Source organism: Carex rostrata, chromosome 1 (genome assembly GCF_964058835.1).
Source record: "Carex rostrata chromosome 1, lpCarRost1.2, whole genome shotgun sequence".
In the NCBI taxonomy this organism is placed as follows: Eukaryota; Viridiplantae; Streptophyta; class Magnoliopsida; order Poales; family Cyperaceae; genus Carex; species Carex rostrata.
In genome coordinates this window covers 5,629,961-5,647,038 of record NC_135918.1, presented here as the reverse complement: position 1 = coordinate 5,647,038, position 17,078 = coordinate 5,629,961, and the positions used below count along the sequence as shown (strand labels likewise).

Below are 17,078 nucleotides of genomic sequence, written 5' to 3'. Positions count from 1 at the left end.
ATAAATGTAACCGTTATATAACTCTTTTTTGGCATTGATTCGTAGTTTCATATTTACAAAGTATGTATAGAAGTTTGTGTGTGTGAAGGGATCCACTTGCATTTTTTTTTTATGACACCGGATTACATTTTATATTATTAAAGTTTAAATAGTCGATCCAAACTGTTTAACATGATGGATATATTAAAATGTGTTTGCTGATAAATTTTTTATATTATTAGTACAAAAATTCAATGTTCTGAAAACAACGATTTTGTAAAATACTTAATAAATAGTAAAAAAATCACAAAAATGTAAAATTTGATTTGCAAGTGCATTTTAATATATCCATCATGTTGAACGATTTGGATCAACTGTTTGGACTTAAAACTTTGAAAATGTATAGTACAATCAGAAGTCATCAAAAAAAGGGTGTAAGTGGATCACTCCTCTATATATATTATTAAATAGAATAATTTGTTAAATTTGAACTTCTTTGTATTAGAAGATAGAAGTCATTACTATTTTAAAAGTTCTTTAAAAAATAAAACAATTATAAATTATCGCCCTTTACAAAAATATTATGATATATCTCATAGCATATGTATGGAAGTTCTAATATATAGTTTCATAATATGGATTGCATAAATTTCTAGATTTTGAATTCTTGGTTATAAAATGAATCCATTATTAAATATTCATCATTTGACAAATTATTAAAGTTTCTTAAGCAATGAATTGATATTTCATATCTAAGTTGAATATTAAAGATTTAATTTATTTAAACAATGAAATAATTTTTCATATTCAATTTGCGTATCTAGGTTTAGTTTATTCATTAAAGTCAATATTATTTTAAACAAAACAATTGAATAAATGAGTCAAGTAAGGGGACACCTAAATTTCTCCCACTGGAGATGATTCATTTTTGTAGAAACTGGCGAGAAACTGAATTGGGGTCTCCGGTCTCCGGTCTCTTGTGGTGTCATGTGGCCGTTCTTAATTCCTTTCAGCTCTTCCTATGTTAAAAGCGCATTAAATTCTCCAAACATAAAAACAAGCATTAATTCTCTAATAATCCTCTCCAGGATTAATCCCTCCAGTACAGAAACACCAGCACAGGACAACAAAAGACAGGATTATCCAGTCTTTTAAAGCCGAAGACAAAATATATATATATTTTTTTTAGTTGTCGGACAAAATAATTGAAACCCCACTTGTATTTAATTACGGAGGAATTTATAACTGCAGCGCCTGCGGTATCCTACCGTATAGATAACTCTCAGCCGAACCAAAATAATTTTGTTGACTATTTGAATTATGTTGTGCGTTTTGAGATGCGTGCAATGTTAAAATGGACGATAGAGATATCATTCTATATGGAAAGGTACCGTACTGGATGTGAATTCACTGCAGCGCGGGGATTCTTTCTTCCTATTTCTGCGGCGTCTGTTTGTCGTTCCGTTATCATTCTCTGCCTTACCGTTTTGAAATTTACGAGGATTCATTATTCGTTCTTTTCTATTTTAGTGGCAACATAAAGCGAAAAATAGAAAGAGATTCGAAGAGGCGTTACTTCCTCCCCCTCTCTATTCTATTCTTGCGAGATTTCTCCGGGAAGCCTCTAGGGTTTCTAATTCGAGAATAGTGGTGGTCTGTTTCGCGAATTCACAGTTAAGGTACTTAGATATTAGTTTTCCTACTGAATTATAGGGTGTTGGTGATTTCTTGTATGCTTGAACTTGATTTTTTAGATATTTATTGAGCGAAAACCACTTGGAAACCCTCAAATGAACTTATACTCCGGTCTGTGTCTTTTCTAGTCGTCAGCTAGTGGAGCATGCCTATAATGGGATTTATTTATTGATTGTTTTTTATTCAATTGATCCTGAGTTATCAATTTATTTAATTTTTATTTTAATATACAATTGAGATTATATGTTGGGTTGTAAATTTAGGGAATTTAAGGTTTGTTATGGTAATTTTGAGAGGGCAATCTACTAAATTGTGCCTGAGTTTCCCTTTTTTTTTTCTGATGAATAAATAAATGAAGTTTTCTGTAAAAATTACATGTGAGTTGTTAGTTGATTTTAAGGGATTGGATAATAGGGACCATAGAAAGGTGAAACTAAAAAGTAATATTTTGTTTTTTTACCATGCCTTCAATACTTGGGTCTGGGTATTATTGCTTTGGTTCCACTTCAATGTTTTTATCTTCTGTTACCTGGTCATTATTGTTAAGTTGACACAACAAAAAGGATCAGCAGAGGTTTACCCTCCTGGTGCAGCCTTTTGTTCTATTCAATTTTCCTTGTTTTTAACTTAATTTGTTCATTGCTTTTGATTTATGTTTTCCTAATTTGTCAGGTCGAAGACCTCATTTAAATTTTTCTTAGTTGAAGATTGTTATTAAACGAGCAAACTATTCAGAGATACAAAAGTATGGGGAAATATGGACCTCACAGCCCAAGGTGATTTATTTATATTTTTTTCTAATCTAATCATTTCAAAATATGGAATTTTCCTTTGCTTTATTGTGAGACCCTGTTTTACAATTTTAGTGCATTTATGCGAAAACCAAATGAGAGCATGAGGCTTATTATAACAATTGTTATTGGAATAGTAGCTGGTTTCTTCATTGGAAACTCTTTACACACCGTTAGCATAACAAAGGTTCTTAATCTATTGCCTTTATTCTCTTGTAAATAATAAGCACAAACAAGAATCCATGAAAAAAGATTTTACTGAATACATTCTTTTCTTTTATAATAATGTCGCCAGGTTCTTTTGCCGTCGGGAATTTTTTCATTTATTGAAGACAGAAACACTGGCCAAGCGACTGAGGCTTTGCTCAATCATGCATATGGTTCTGAAAAAAATCAAATTGTTAATCATTCTAAGGTGCTTACTGCCGAAGATCTGAAGGTACATACCTATCATAAGAATGTTTTTTTTGTATAATTTTATAATATAATTTTTTTAGTATTGGACCATTTTGGCCAAATAAAGCCAAATTACCAGTGCATTATTTACAGTAAATGCATGCTTGTATGTAGATTTATGTACCAACAAACCCAAAGGGTGCAGAAAGACTACCCCCCGGAATTATAGCTGCTGAGTCAGATTTTTATCCCCGCCGGTTATGGGGAGATCCAAGCGAGGTATTCTATTTCTTTCATCAGATATATATTTTTTAATTTCTTACAAAAGCAGCTAATGTTGCACCTATTGTTCAATTAATGTTGCAGGATCTACCTTCTAAACCAAAGTACCTTGTCACTTTCACTGTTGGATATGATCAGAAAGCAAATATCAATGCAGCTGTTAAGAAGGTAAAACAAAATAATTTTAAAAAATACTGAATGAGAAAATTTACAGTTGGCCTTCACGTCATGCCTTGGCAATTATAATAACCTTTGATTTTTGATTTTTGAGTCAAAGATTGTGCAGACTAGCTCGATTAATCTTAGATTGGAGCATATTTATCATGTTATATTTCTGAATTTCTGCAGTTTTCTGAAAATTTTACGATCTTACTGTTTCACTATGATGGCCGAGTTAGTGAATGGGACGAATTTGAGTGGTCCAAAAGTGCAATTCATGTCAGTGTCAGAAAACAAGCAAAATGGTATTGAGAAATAATTAATTAATTTTCAATTCTTTTGTTATTATCAAAATTTTGGAAAATTGTTGTCACTCAGTTAATCTCTTGCTTTGATATAAGGTGGTATGCAAAGAGATTCCTACACCCTGATATTGTGGCTTCTTATGAGTACATATTTATTTGGGATGAGGACCTTGGAGTCGAGCATTTTAATGCAGAAGAGTACGTTATTTTAAACAAAAAAAAATGGGTTTGAGTTGCATAAGTGGATATATTATGCTTTAGCTGACAAGTAAATTTACAGGTACATAAAATTGGTCAAGAAACATGGGCTACAGATATCCCAGCCAGGCTTAGAACCAAACAGAGGCTTAACGTGGCAAATGACCAAAAGGAGAGGCGATCATGAAGTTCACAAGTAAGATCTTATGCTGTTTTTTCTTTGGCAAAAGTTCATGATTCTCCCGCAAAAATGTCAGAATGTCATTTGTTCATTTTTAAAAAAAGAATTACCATGAAGAGTAGAACTAGGGTGTTCTTAAGTTCACCAAGCCTCTTCGTGAACTCAACTCTAAAACCTGTCAAATTGGCTTCAAATGACAAATCCGAACTGTTGAAACTCATCTATCTTACAAGTGATGTGTCTACATATGAAAATTATAAACTTTTGAATTAATTTAGTATAAAGTCAAGTGGTCAAAATTAGAAAGTTTATAAATTAATTTTAATGCATTCATTTTTTGAATATTTTTTGACCACTTGACTCAATACAAAATTAATTCCAAATTAAAATTTTCGCACGTAGACGCATTACTCATAAGGTAGATGGTTTTCAACGGTTCGGATTCGTTACTTGAGGAAGAGAACTTATTCAGGAACTCTACCGTGAATGCCCTTAAAAAGATTGGAACTGTTCCTCATCCCTGGTCACTCAAATTATGTTTACCACTATACATTTATTGAGGAAGAGAACCTTTTCAGGATAAACATGCAATTATTTCTTTAGTATAATTGTGTTTGTATTAGTTTATTATTACTTTGGTTGTTCAATCTGATAAGAGTCAATTGCTTCCAACAGAATTACAGAAGAGAGGCCAGGATGGTGTTCAGATCCACATCTCCCACCTTGTGCTGCGTATGCCTTCTTTATACTTGATTTATAAAAAATTTCCGTGTTATCTTGTGGTCATAAATTCTTTATTTTTATTTTAAGTCCAAGGAGAATGATATTTACTTTATTTGTCCAACTTTTTGTTTGGTTTAACAGTTTCGTTGAGATTATGGCAACTGTCTTTTCAAGGGATGCATGGAGATGTGTGTGGCATATGATTCAGGTACATTAATTAATTCTCAATTATTAAGATGCCACTAAGTTGCAATGCCTATGCACACTAGCACATGCACCCACTAAAGAACCCAATTATTGAAAGCAAACTGTTTTGTTTATTTATTGCAGAATGACCTGGTTCATGGATGGGGCCTTGATTTTGCTCTTAGGAAATGTGTGGAGGTATTGAAGTTTGTTCACCTTTTTATATCCTTGACCAAAGTTAGGTAAAAATAACTTTCAGTCAAAAATAACATATTTCTTCTTTTTGCCAATGGACAGCCTGCTCATGAGAAAATAGGAGTCGTGGATGCACAGTGGATTGTTCACCAAGTTGTGCCATCTCTCGGAAACCAGGTACCCAGAAAATTATGTGTACAAGTGATGGGATACATTGAAAATGTACTTACTGGGTAATCAATCGCAATCTCAACACATAAACTATGAATTTAAAAATTAAAATGTTGCATATAGATCTAATTAGATGTATGTACAAAAAGGACAATTGTTGAAACTTTTGACATGAATTGGACAATTTGTTAATTACAAGATTATTGCCAAACATTTTATTATTTCTTAATTGTATTTCTCAATTTTGCTTTTAACACCATAACTTTGAGGTTCTTTGCCAATATCACCAGTAGTTGACACGAATGTATTATCAATTAAAGCATCAACAAATGCCCTTAGTGCTCAACAAAATTGGTTTACAACAAAGTTATCACACTAGCATTTCCAGAATTAATCTGCTAGTATTTCCAGAATTTGTTGGGTGTTATTTAGAAAATAAAATACAAAGCAATTGACATTTGCATCTGCAATACATCCTTTGAAGAATTAATCTGCCTGTGTTTAAAATAATCCTCTCTGATTTCATTTTACTTTAATGTTAATCCTTCAGGGTCAAGCAGAGAATGGAAGACCTCCTTGGCAAGGGGTAAGCCAATAATAATGATCTTGAATGCCCTGTCCCTTGAAAAACCCTGTTTCTTTTCTTTCACTTTTCCAGAATTTGTGTATTGATCTCAACTCCTGTCAGGTACGGGAGCGTTGCAGGAGAGAGTGGGGAATCTTTCAAACTAGAATGAGTGAAGCAGAGAAGACATACTATAAGGAAAAGGGAATTACACTGCCAAATAAAGTATAGAGTTTAGGTTAATCTCCTGATGTAGGTTGCTATTAGAGTCTATTAGATCAGACAGGAATAGGCATTCTGAATGGGATCTTATTGTTTTACGTGCTTACTGTATTCCATTACATTAGCACAGCATAGGAAGAAATTTAACAATCACAGGAGAAGTGAGTTAGGAATGTTTGACCTAAATTATTTGTATATAACTATATATGGTTACTATTATCGATTGAATTTTTTTTGTGAAAAGCAAATTTCAATCATGATCAAAGTGCACTATATTACTGATTAACTTGTAAAGGAATAGAGTTGTAACAGTGGCTATCAAGCTTCAAGTAGAAATTTTTGCTTTTACTAAGCAGCTTTTTTTATTCATTGAAAAGGCAAAGAAAACATTTAACTTGCTGTTTATTCGAATAAAAATATTTTGGGACAAAAAATAATAATTAATAAAAATTGAACAGAAGAATTATCATGCAAAAAAGGCATTATATTATTTATTACAGCAAGATGCTTTGGTTAGTGTGAGTAATGTTAATAGCAAGGTAAGAAGCCATGGAGATGGATTTGGTTTGATATATGTCAGGCTTGTGAAAAAAATGAAAAATGGAAGGGGTAAGAAAGCAAGAGACCGGACATTTAGTGCGAGCAAACTTTGTAAAAATTCATTCTCAACTTTTGAGAATACGAGTTTAAAGAACATACATTCAATGAGAACTTAATTTTTAGATCAGTTCTCAGTTTTGTGCACCAGATGATCATTCACTGAGAAAACACTGCTAAAAGCACTAGTGAAGTTGACCTTGCTCAAGGTGCATTGACTTTTATTGATCAGTTCTCAGTTTTGCGCACCGGATGATCATTTACTGAGAAACCACTGCTAAAAACATAACATCCTGTACTGATTACACTTTGTGTAGACACGCCAATTTTAACGGGACGGGTGGATCTGAGAACTTTCCGTCAGCTATCTGTTCAAAAATGAATCTATTTGCAGCTTCAGTGTAGTGAATGCCGTCCCAGCAAACTTTCTTCAAGGGCTCGGGACATGATTTTCCTATCAGAATTTCTGTGTTGTTAACTCTTATAGTTGCTCCACATCCAGCATTTACGTCATAGTTGTACTTGCCACCGTGACCACAGCAAGATATCAGTGGTTCCTCGAATCCTTCAAAACAAGCAGTCATAATATGCATTTCTTTTTCCTCAAATAGAAAATTAATGCATTTACTATTTGTACAGTTGTACATACAGAAAGATCTTTAGTGTTTGTTAGGTTCTCTCCAGCTGATAACATGATCAATTCATTTTATTGAGAAATTACGTGATGCGAAATGTAGTCACACCACAGTTATTAATGTATATTTTAATTTTTAGTGGTAATATTCCCTTCGTATCCTGGATGCACTGGTATCCAAGATAACATGCATTTTTTCCTTGTATTATATGATAGTGGTGAAGGTTTTAGAACTGCTTTTATGAATTTATTAACGAGCCATGAACCCTCAATTTATTTGTTTATATATTCAGATGCTCGCCTAATGAAAGCAACTATTATTGTTGTAGTAATTGTTCTCCATGCTTACCATGTTTAGCGGGATTTTTAAACATCTCATACTTTGCAGTGTATACATCGACGTAGGTGAATGTGGCCAAAGGCAAGTCCTTTCTGAGCTGCGCAACTGTTTCCTTGAGCTTTGCATTAAACAGCTGAGCCACCTCATTGAAAACCTCCCCACAACCGACTTTATCCTTCTTAGCAGCTATGTCTGGGACCCGCACCAAGACATAGGGAAGGCATCCTATCGGTCCCGTGCTGTGGATCCAAAAGTACCTTCCACCAAGATAATGTATAACCTGGGCACAAAAAGTGGAGCACCATACGAGTTGTAAGCTGATTGTCTGTTGCCTCGTTGATTTAAATAGTTGCCTTACAATGCTAGTACTAATTACTCATCTTTCACTAAAGAAAAACATAACAATATTTGGTATACCCAAATACCACAGTGCCTTGTACAGTTGTACACGTAAACGTAGATGAGCACTGGGCCAGAAAAGTACCTATTGTAACAGCGATTTCCAATTTGATTGCCTGATTGGCTAGAATTAATGTTCAAGTTCCTATAATTCAATTAATCTTGATTAATGCTAAAACCTCAATTTGGTACTAAATATAGCATTGAATGTGTTGAGATTGCTGGTTTAATTAGGCTTTCTTACATTTACTAAATTTGTGAACCTTTGCATGAGATCAGGCAAATAGCCCTTTACTTCGTTCGTTGTCATGTTAGCGAAATAACCGGAGGTGAGGTCATTTTGACCTATGTCAAAGGTATAGAGAGCCTTTGAGAATATATCTTGTGTTGGTAGAATTTCCCTATATATCCCTCCTGTGATAAAACATAATAAGTTATTTTACTGAGAAACCAAAATAAGCATACATGATTTATAACTCAAAATTAGTAATTACTTGCCTTTTTCATAAGCAAATTGAGACCTGTTTATGAACTGGTTGAATTGCCATGTTTGAACGTCCAGGGAAAAGGGGCTAAACCCACTTTGGAACAGAGTCCGGTTTTCCCGTCTAATTGTTGAACCGGCAGTTGCAAAATTTGCTCCATGTGAAAAGTTTGTTCCAATCGAATCAAGGTATGCATCCAGATAAGGAAGCCCCAAGCTATTAGCTAAAAAGAAAAGATAAACATGTAATTGCTTAGATTGTGTACATCCATGTAGCATTACAAAATAATTACGCCATACATCCACTAAATTTAATAATTTCTATAGAACAAAAAAATGTTGTCTTTAGCATACTTGAGTTTTGAATAAAGAAAAGTTCATAAAAGTAAAGTTTTATCAAGGAAACAGCATTTCTAAGTTTATTAACCGGATGATGACTATGGGCCCACATTTGTTTGGCGCGTGCAAAACCAGAGAATGGTGCTTTAACTGAAAAACAAAGCTATTATTCTTCTGGCTCTACAATATATAGGTCCATTGTCTGATATGTGACAATTGACAAAGACATAAATAGAACTGCTTTATGGATAGCTCATTGGCCGCACTTCTATTATTGGGTCGAACTAGAGAACTTAAATTGGAACTCAAATAGGATTTGAAATCAATTTTTCACAATTACAAATAGAATTTTAACTATTAAGCTACAGCACACTGTTAGCATTTTATAAGAGTCTTCACCAATCACAAAAAAAAAAAAAAAAAAAAAAAAAATCTATCTAGAACTATTATTTTTACCTAATTATTTGGATTCGATTAATTTGAATAGTGAATAGAACATGGTTTGGAAATCAATACACATCTTCAATATTTTACGTTAGAAAATTATCTCTCCACCTGAATTCAAAAATCTATTAACAAAAACAAAAAACTTAAATTTCTAATTCCAAAAACTATATTATTATGAACAAGAAGAAGAATATACTTATAATTTTAGAGCAATTTTTAATTTATGTTATAATAATATATTATGTGAGATGTTAAAGAAATTATAATTATATTTACGAATAAAGAATTTCTCAAATAATTGTAATATGTATCCGGACCCAACCTGCTCCGATAGCATCTTTAATTCTGTCTACTAAGCTACAACACAACATTAGCATTTTATGAAAGGTCAAATCATATAAAAACTTGCAAAAAAAATAATTAAATTTTATATTCATGATTAAAATATTTCAAAATTATAGAGGTAAACTAAGCACCATTGCCAATACAGTAGATCCGTTCCATGTTATTTGGAGCTCTAAAATTCATAATGTATGGCTATTAGGATTAAACTTAAGTCTTTGTAGCGAAATTCTAATCACTATATTACAAATACACATTTAGCATTTTATGAGTAATTAGACTATATAAAAAATAATTAAAAGAAAATTAAATTTTTAGTAGTAATTAAATAATCTCTTGCAAACTGAATGATTATGTTTTGGAATTTCGACCGAGTTAAATTATGAAAGTTTTATAGGGTAGTGAAGTGAATGGGATCAATTGACCCCATTCATTTTTAACTTTTTTGTAATTTACATAGCTTTTTACGTAATTCAGAGTAAAATGTTGTTGGAATTGTAAAATTGACCTCTATACGTAGCATGAAAATTTTATATGATTGACTTTCATTCATGTTTGACCCCCATAACTTGAAAGTCTAACTCTGTCTCTGCTATAAATTGATCTTCATTTTTAGTATGAAAATTTTATATCATTTAGTTCTTATTGTGTATTTAACCCTATGATTCTGTAACCAATAACATAATAACATGCGAGCAAGATATTCTTTCTCATCGTTAGAGATGTAATTAGTATCAGATGGGTCATGACAGACTTGAATTAATTTAAGAGAAGGGATTCACTTACAACATTTGAAAGTTATGATATTTTACAACAGCTCGATTTTGCGATTTTCAAAGTCCAAATAACCGATGCAAACCGTTCAACATGATATATGTAAAATATGCTTGGAGATCAAATTTTACATTTTTTTTTAATTTGCTATTATTTATTAAGTATTTTATAAAATTATTGTTTTTTAGTGGTCCAAAATTATCTAAAAACAACAATTTTGTAAAATATTTAATAAATAGTAAAAAATTCAAAAAAAAAATATATAATTTGTTCTACAAACACATTTTAATATAGATATCACATTGAATAGATTGTTTGAACTTTTAAAATTAGAAAAATTAAATTGTTATAAAATAGGAAGAGGGGGGTGTCCGATGGCCATCGGACCACTTTTTGTGTTCGATGGGTTCTCTCACCGTCAGATTGGCTTTAGAATTCGTGTGTACGGATTTTAAAGCAGAGACAAAATTGCAAGCACGAATCCTAAAAACAGATCCGATGGGCGTCGGACGCCCCCCTCTCTCTATCAAATATGATAGAAATACTGTAAGTGGATCCCTTTCTGTATTATTATTTTTTTATTTTTTTTACTTTCACCTTTCTCTATTTCGATTGCCGTTTACGACGTAGTCCCCAAACACAGCAGACAGCTGCAGACAGCTGCAGACAGCTGTTGAGGCTGAATTATTACTGTGGTAATAATTCTTTTGTTGTACCTTCTGGAGTAGTGGTGCAGCATTAAATGAGACATTGTCAGGCGGGCCCCATCCCGTGACATAAGGCCAGCACACTCTCTCGAGAAAGGTGCATCGGACCTAATTTGGTTCCGATGAACAGATATATCATCTAATTTGCTTCAGAATTTGTGCGCATGAATATTAAAGCAGATATGAAAGTTCTGACGCGAATCCTAAAGCTAATTCAACGGTGATTGAACCCGTTAAAGTCAAAGTAGGTCCGAAGCCCATCGAAGCTACTCTGTTTCCCACTCTCTGACTCTGAGCATCATCACATGCGCTCTCTAAAAATAAGACCGTCTTTTCCTATCACTCTTCTCGCCCATTCTCTGCTGATTCTCTGTTACCATTTCTTCGTGTCTGGAACAGACCCTATCTCGTGCAATTAATTACTTCGTACTTTCCAAAATTATTTAACTTTTACTAATAAATATTCGTAACTAAATTTACACAATTAATTACTTCGTGACTATTTATTGAAATGTCCATGTATATTTTGGCGTTGCATTTTTTTTAATATTATATGTCTCAATTTAAAAATAAGTCCTCATAACGATACGTATTTTATTTTTGAGGTAAAATTCGAAAAATAATACTAATTAGAAGTTACATCTTCTAATTATTCAAGATATTCTTGTATTGTGTGTTATTAATGGAGGATGTCATTAGATAGTTGTTTAAACTTTAATGAACCATTCAGAAAAAAAATTTATTAAAAAGTCTCGATACACTCTAGCATCTTTTAGGTATTATTTTCAAAAATTTAATATGTGTCTTTTAAAAAAAGAGACGAAGGTTCGTGTCACTGCACTAGGAATTAAATCTGCTCATTTTCTTAAGAAAACGAGCACCCTTATATTCTTTTATCCGTACCATTTACTTTTTTTTTTTCTTTTATATCAATATAATATATTAAAACGAATCAGATGTAATTAAAGTCTTGTGATCGATTTTGAACGGTTAGGATGAAAGAATTGGAGTGTGTTTCTTTTCTTAAAAAAGGGAGTAGATTTGAATCCCCTGCACTAAGTCACAATTCTCATATAAACCATTCAAATTTATGATCATTTTTTATTATACAACTAGTTAACATTACCGGTAATGGAAATAGTAAGTCCTGTTCGATGGATGTATAGGAATGGATATAGGAATGAGATTGAAAAAAATTTGAACTGATTTTTACTTTTCACGTGGAAAAAAAAAATTTCAGTCTAAAGTGATTTTTTTTTCTCACGTAAACAGTAAAATCTGAACATGCTCTAAGAGGGAATAATAGTTAATTGATTATATAATTTCTTGAAAATTCTTGTATTTTAGTTGAAGTATATCAAAGTATGCTCAATTTAATCCTCATACTTTCCATTTTATTATAAAGGTTTAATTCGACAACTTGTTGGCTATTCCAATTTCCGACAACTTTAGCGAATCGTTATTGGCTGCCTGAACCGCAACACGATTTGTTACACTAAACACGCTGCCCTATATCAACATTTTAATCAATTCACCCTGAAGTCTTATTTAACTAACACGGTGAGGGAGGGGGGGATTAATCTCAGAATTTTTTATTTTCAATAAAATAATATAGACTCGATATTATTCGATCTGTATAGAAAGAATCAAATTGATAATTAAAGAAATCGAATCAATAATCCAATCTCTTTTATAAAATCAAAATACTGAGGAAAACCATTCATTTTTCTATTATTTTTAAATATTTTTTAAAAACAAAAAAATCTGATTAATCTTGTTATGCTACAAACAGCAATATTTTTTTTTCAACTTACAGCAGATGTAATCAAGTAAATCTAGAGCCTACAGCACTTGTAGGGTGCGTTTGGATGAGGTAAAGAATAGTGCCAACTCGGGTTAGCTACTATTCCGAACTATTATTTTACGTTTAGATGTGTTTGGGTTAGCAAAAAAAGACTATTATTTGTTTATCTTTTATGAGTTAGCTCACTATTCTCACTAACTCAAGTTTTCATTCAAACACACCCGTAGTGTTATATGGGTCCCTTTCTGCAACCATGTATTAATTGTGATGATATTTGCGGATTGCTATTTAATTCGAATAAAAAAAAAAAAAACAAGGTTTGAATCAGCATTCTTTTGCTTATTTTTTTTTAATACTAAATCAGTATTTTTCGGAAGAAGAGTATGTTTTATTAGATTTCGAATTATAATAAAACAATTTATAATATCAGAACTTCACTATTTTTTTAAGACTAGCAACTTTTTTAGAAGATTGGTAGTGGATAGTGTATACCAATTGAGCAGGTTCAAAAAATATATAAAATTGAGCAATTGACTGATCTGATTTCATTTTTATCTTAGAAAAAAACTATATTTTTGAAAGTTGAGACCACGGAAGTTAACTCACCATTTGAGTTCGAATCTGGTTTGTTCGTTATATATCAACAAGAATTATAAGAGTTCCGTGTATTGGGCTGAATTGGTTCAAATTCTGATTGAAATTTAAATATGCACAAAATTCAGACTCGCCAAGATCAGAATTCGGATCGCCTAAAGCAACTCAAATTTTAAGTTTGGATCTTGATTGTTCGATATGTTTTAACACGAATATCAAAGGAGTCTAGTCTCGTGCATTCTATTTAGACCGGATTAGTCTAAATTCTGATCAGATGGTACGAATTCAAACTAAAAAAGTTTGAATTACTGTAGGAATCCGTACCCCAGGACCATCCGGGCAATAACAATAAATGAGCGGATAAGCAAATGGTGGTCCATAGATCATATTATCAGTACTGAGATAGTGAGATCACATTTTCATAAGGTACCCAATGGAATCAAATCTATTTTAAGCTTCACATTCTATTGTGCTTCATGCCTTCATACACAAATTACTGACTTTATTCAAGGCAATGATTGCATTTGAGGTTATTCACAATGTCTTGTAAGAATCTGCTTTTTTAGAGAATCTTCTCTTTTGATTTCCCAGCATTACTAAAATATTTCATAATCTAAATTGGATACAGAGAAAAAGAAATTAACCATCGGACCTAAAAGTTCCTTTACAATCTTAAAAAGATGAGCACAAAATAAGAAGATTTCTAAATTTAGTAAACACTTAGGGGTGAAAACAGAGCGGATATCAGACAGATATGAATATAGATTCAGATCAGATCGGATATTTATGAAAATAATATAAAAAAATATTAAAGTTCGTGATATTTATTTAATTATAATGGTGAAATAAAATAAATTTTTCATATTATATATTAAAATATATGGTATATATCTACTATTCGGATATGGATAATTAAAACGTAAAATCATATCAGTATTCTAATTTACACGGATATTAAGAGATCAGATATCCACATCTAAGTTTTCAAATACGGATCAGATATTATCCATACAGACCATACCGTTTTCAATCCTATAAACACTACAACAGATAGTCCTACAAAACAAATGAGAAACCTGTTCAATGACATTTAATAACCTGGCTAATGTAGGTGAACAGTAGGAAAAACTATTCAAAATTTCATATATAAAATAGCTGTAATCAATAAATATTACCCAAATAAAGTTAAAAAGAGAGACTTAGACTTAGATCCTACCTATATTAACTGGATTAATAGCCGTCTTAGCATCTAGTTAAATTTTATTACATGAAAAAAGTTTCAACATCTGAGTATGGAGAAAACAAATGAGTTTGAGAAACTAACCTATAAAATCGATGACTAAGCGGCCATCGCAATATCTCCCAGCCGGCTTCTTGAAAAAGGTCTCGCCATTAGGCGGTGACGCGGCACCGAAAGCAGCGGAGAGGCCGCCGGTGTCAGAGTTGGAATCGCCGAAATTAAAGATAGCAGGGAAGTTGCAAGAAGGAGTTGCAAGGGTAAATTTAAGTAGGAGGAAGATATTTAGGATGAGCAAAGCTTGATAGGAATCCATGGCGAAGAACAGAGTTGATTTGAGAAATTAAAACAAAAGGAAATGTGGCTGTGGCTGTGGGAAGGCTAAGGGTTTTATAGAGCTAGAGACCCGGATTTGGGTTTTAGTGCCTTTTTGGGTGAGACGTGAGTGTCATTTCAGTTCCAGTCGGAAAAGATGTAGTTTTTATTTGGTTGGTGGTTTGGCGTTATAAAAATGAGCCCATGGAATTAATAGGTAATAAAAAACTGAAATCAAATCCGATCTGTTCAAAAAAAAAAAAAAAATGCTGTGTTGTTTGCTGTGTTGTTATGGCTACAAAACTGCAGAGTTCTGAATTTTTCTTATTTTTTCCCTGAGTTGGTTGCTGTGTTGTTTGCTGTTTTCTATTTTAGCTTGCAAAACTGATGTATATACTGATAGCCACTGTCAGTTTTAAAAAAAAAATCAAATCCGATCTATTCGATATATATCGGCACGAATTATAAAGAGGTTTCGTATTCGTATATTACAAGAGGAGGATCCGCTTATATATATATATAGAGAGAGAGAGGGGGGTTGGCTAAGATCAAAGTGGTAGTTCCTGAGCTTTGGTGTTACTAATTCGTTTTTCAATTTTCAAAGTTCAAAATGTCGATCCGAACCGTTCAAGTTGTTATCCATATTAAATTGTGTTTGGAGACCAAATTTTACATTTTTCTGAATTTTTTTACTATTTATTAAGCCACTTTGAAAATCGCTGATCCAACGGTGACTTAACAAAACAGTAAAATCAGAAACCATCGTTGGATCAGTTGTTTTCAAAGTTGCTTAATAAATAGTAAAAAAATTCAAAAAAAAATAAAATTCGGTCTCCAAGTACAATTTAATATGGACAACAACTTGAACGGTTCGAATCGACGTTTTGAACTTTAAAAATTAAAAAACGAATTGGTAGCACCAAAACTCAGGAACTACCACTTTGATCTTAGCCAACCTATATATATATATATATATATATATATATATGTGGGTCTGTCTAAATTGCTGCTGGCAGCATTTCAGCAGAGGTGCTGCCGGGGTTATATTTAGCCGTGTGATGTCCAAACAACAAATCCAAATCGTTAGATGTCTAATCTATATTATAATCTACTTGGAGACCAAATTTTACATTTTTTGGAATTTTTTTACTATATATTAAGCTGGTTTGAAAACCGCTGATTTCAGTAAATTTCTGCAGAATTGAAATCAGCGGTTTTCAAACCAGCTTAATGTATAGTAAAAAAATTTCAAAAAATGTAAAATTTGGTCTCCAAGTAGATTATAATATAGATTAAACATCTAACGATTTGGATTTGTTGTTTTGACATCACAAAACATAAAAATGGGCGGCAGCACCGCCGGCAGCAAATTAGCCACAACATAAATATATATATATATATGAGTTAGGCTGGGGTGCTATGGATAGCATAGTGGCATCTATGCTACGGCTCAATATTCGAGTTTTCAAAATCCAAACGGTCGATCCGAACCGTTCATCTTATTCTCCATATTAATATCTGCTTGGAGACCAAATTTTATAATTTTCTGAATTTTTTTACTATTTATTAAGCCACTTTGAAAATCGCTAATCCAACGGTTTTACTGTTTTGTGCAGCCACCGTTGGATCAACAATTTTGTAAAATACTTAATAAATAGTAAAAAAATTCAGAAAAACGTAAAATTTGGTCTCCAAGCACATATTAATATGGAGAACAAGATGAACGGTTTGGATCGGCCATTTGGATTTTGAATTTTAAATTTATGGTCCAATGCACAAACCCCTCCATGCATTGCAATGCACCATAGCCCATCTCTCTCTCTCTCTCTATATATATATATTTATGACACCGAATTACATTCTATATTTTTAAAGTCCAAACAGTCGATTCAAACAATTCAACATAATGGATATATTAAAATGTGCTTGCAGATCAAATTTTACATTTTTTTGAATTTTTTTACTATTTATTAAGATGGATACAAAAATTCAATAATATAAAGACAACGATTTTGTA

General features: G+C 32.3%; 2 protein-coding genes across 2 annotated transcripts; one reads left to right on the top strand and one right to left on the bottom strand.

Annotated features, from left to right (window-relative positions):
• Positions 1 to 1,436: 1,436 nt before the first annotated feature.
• LOC144554046 (uncharacterized) lies at positions 1,437 to 6,305 on the top strand. Its single transcript, XM_078302262.1, has 15 exons — positions 1,437 to 1,658; positions 2,347 to 2,450; positions 2,541 to 2,652; positions 2,761 to 2,904; positions 3,036 to 3,140; positions 3,228 to 3,311; positions 3,492 to 3,607; positions 3,704 to 3,805; positions 3,888 to 4,001; positions 4,662 to 4,718; positions 4,851 to 4,917; positions 5,040 to 5,093; positions 5,193 to 5,267; positions 5,812 to 5,847; positions 5,950 to 6,305. Exons 2-15 carry the CDS (start codon positions 2,422 to 2,424, stop codon positions 6,055 to 6,057), a joined length of 1,203 nt encoding a protein of 400 aa, XP_078158388.1. The 5' UTR covers positions 1,437 to 1,658; positions 2,347 to 2,421; the 3' UTR covers positions 6,058 to 6,305.
• Positions 6,306 to 6,696: 391 nt separating this feature from the next.
• On the bottom strand, positions 6,697 to 15,261 carry FXG1 (alpha-fucosidase 1). Its single transcript, XM_078314283.1, has 5 exons — positions 14,834 to 15,261; positions 8,517 to 8,726; positions 8,263 to 8,450; positions 7,629 to 7,899; positions 6,697 to 7,210 (listed from the first exon to the last, which is right to left on the bottom strand). Exons 1-5 carry the CDS (start codon positions 15,060 to 15,062, stop codon positions 6,948 to 6,950), a joined length of 1,161 nt encoding a protein of 386 aa, XP_078170409.1. The 5' UTR covers positions 15,063 to 15,261; the 3' UTR covers positions 6,697 to 6,947.
• Between the last annotated feature and the right edge of the window lie 1,817 nt (positions 15,262 to 17,078).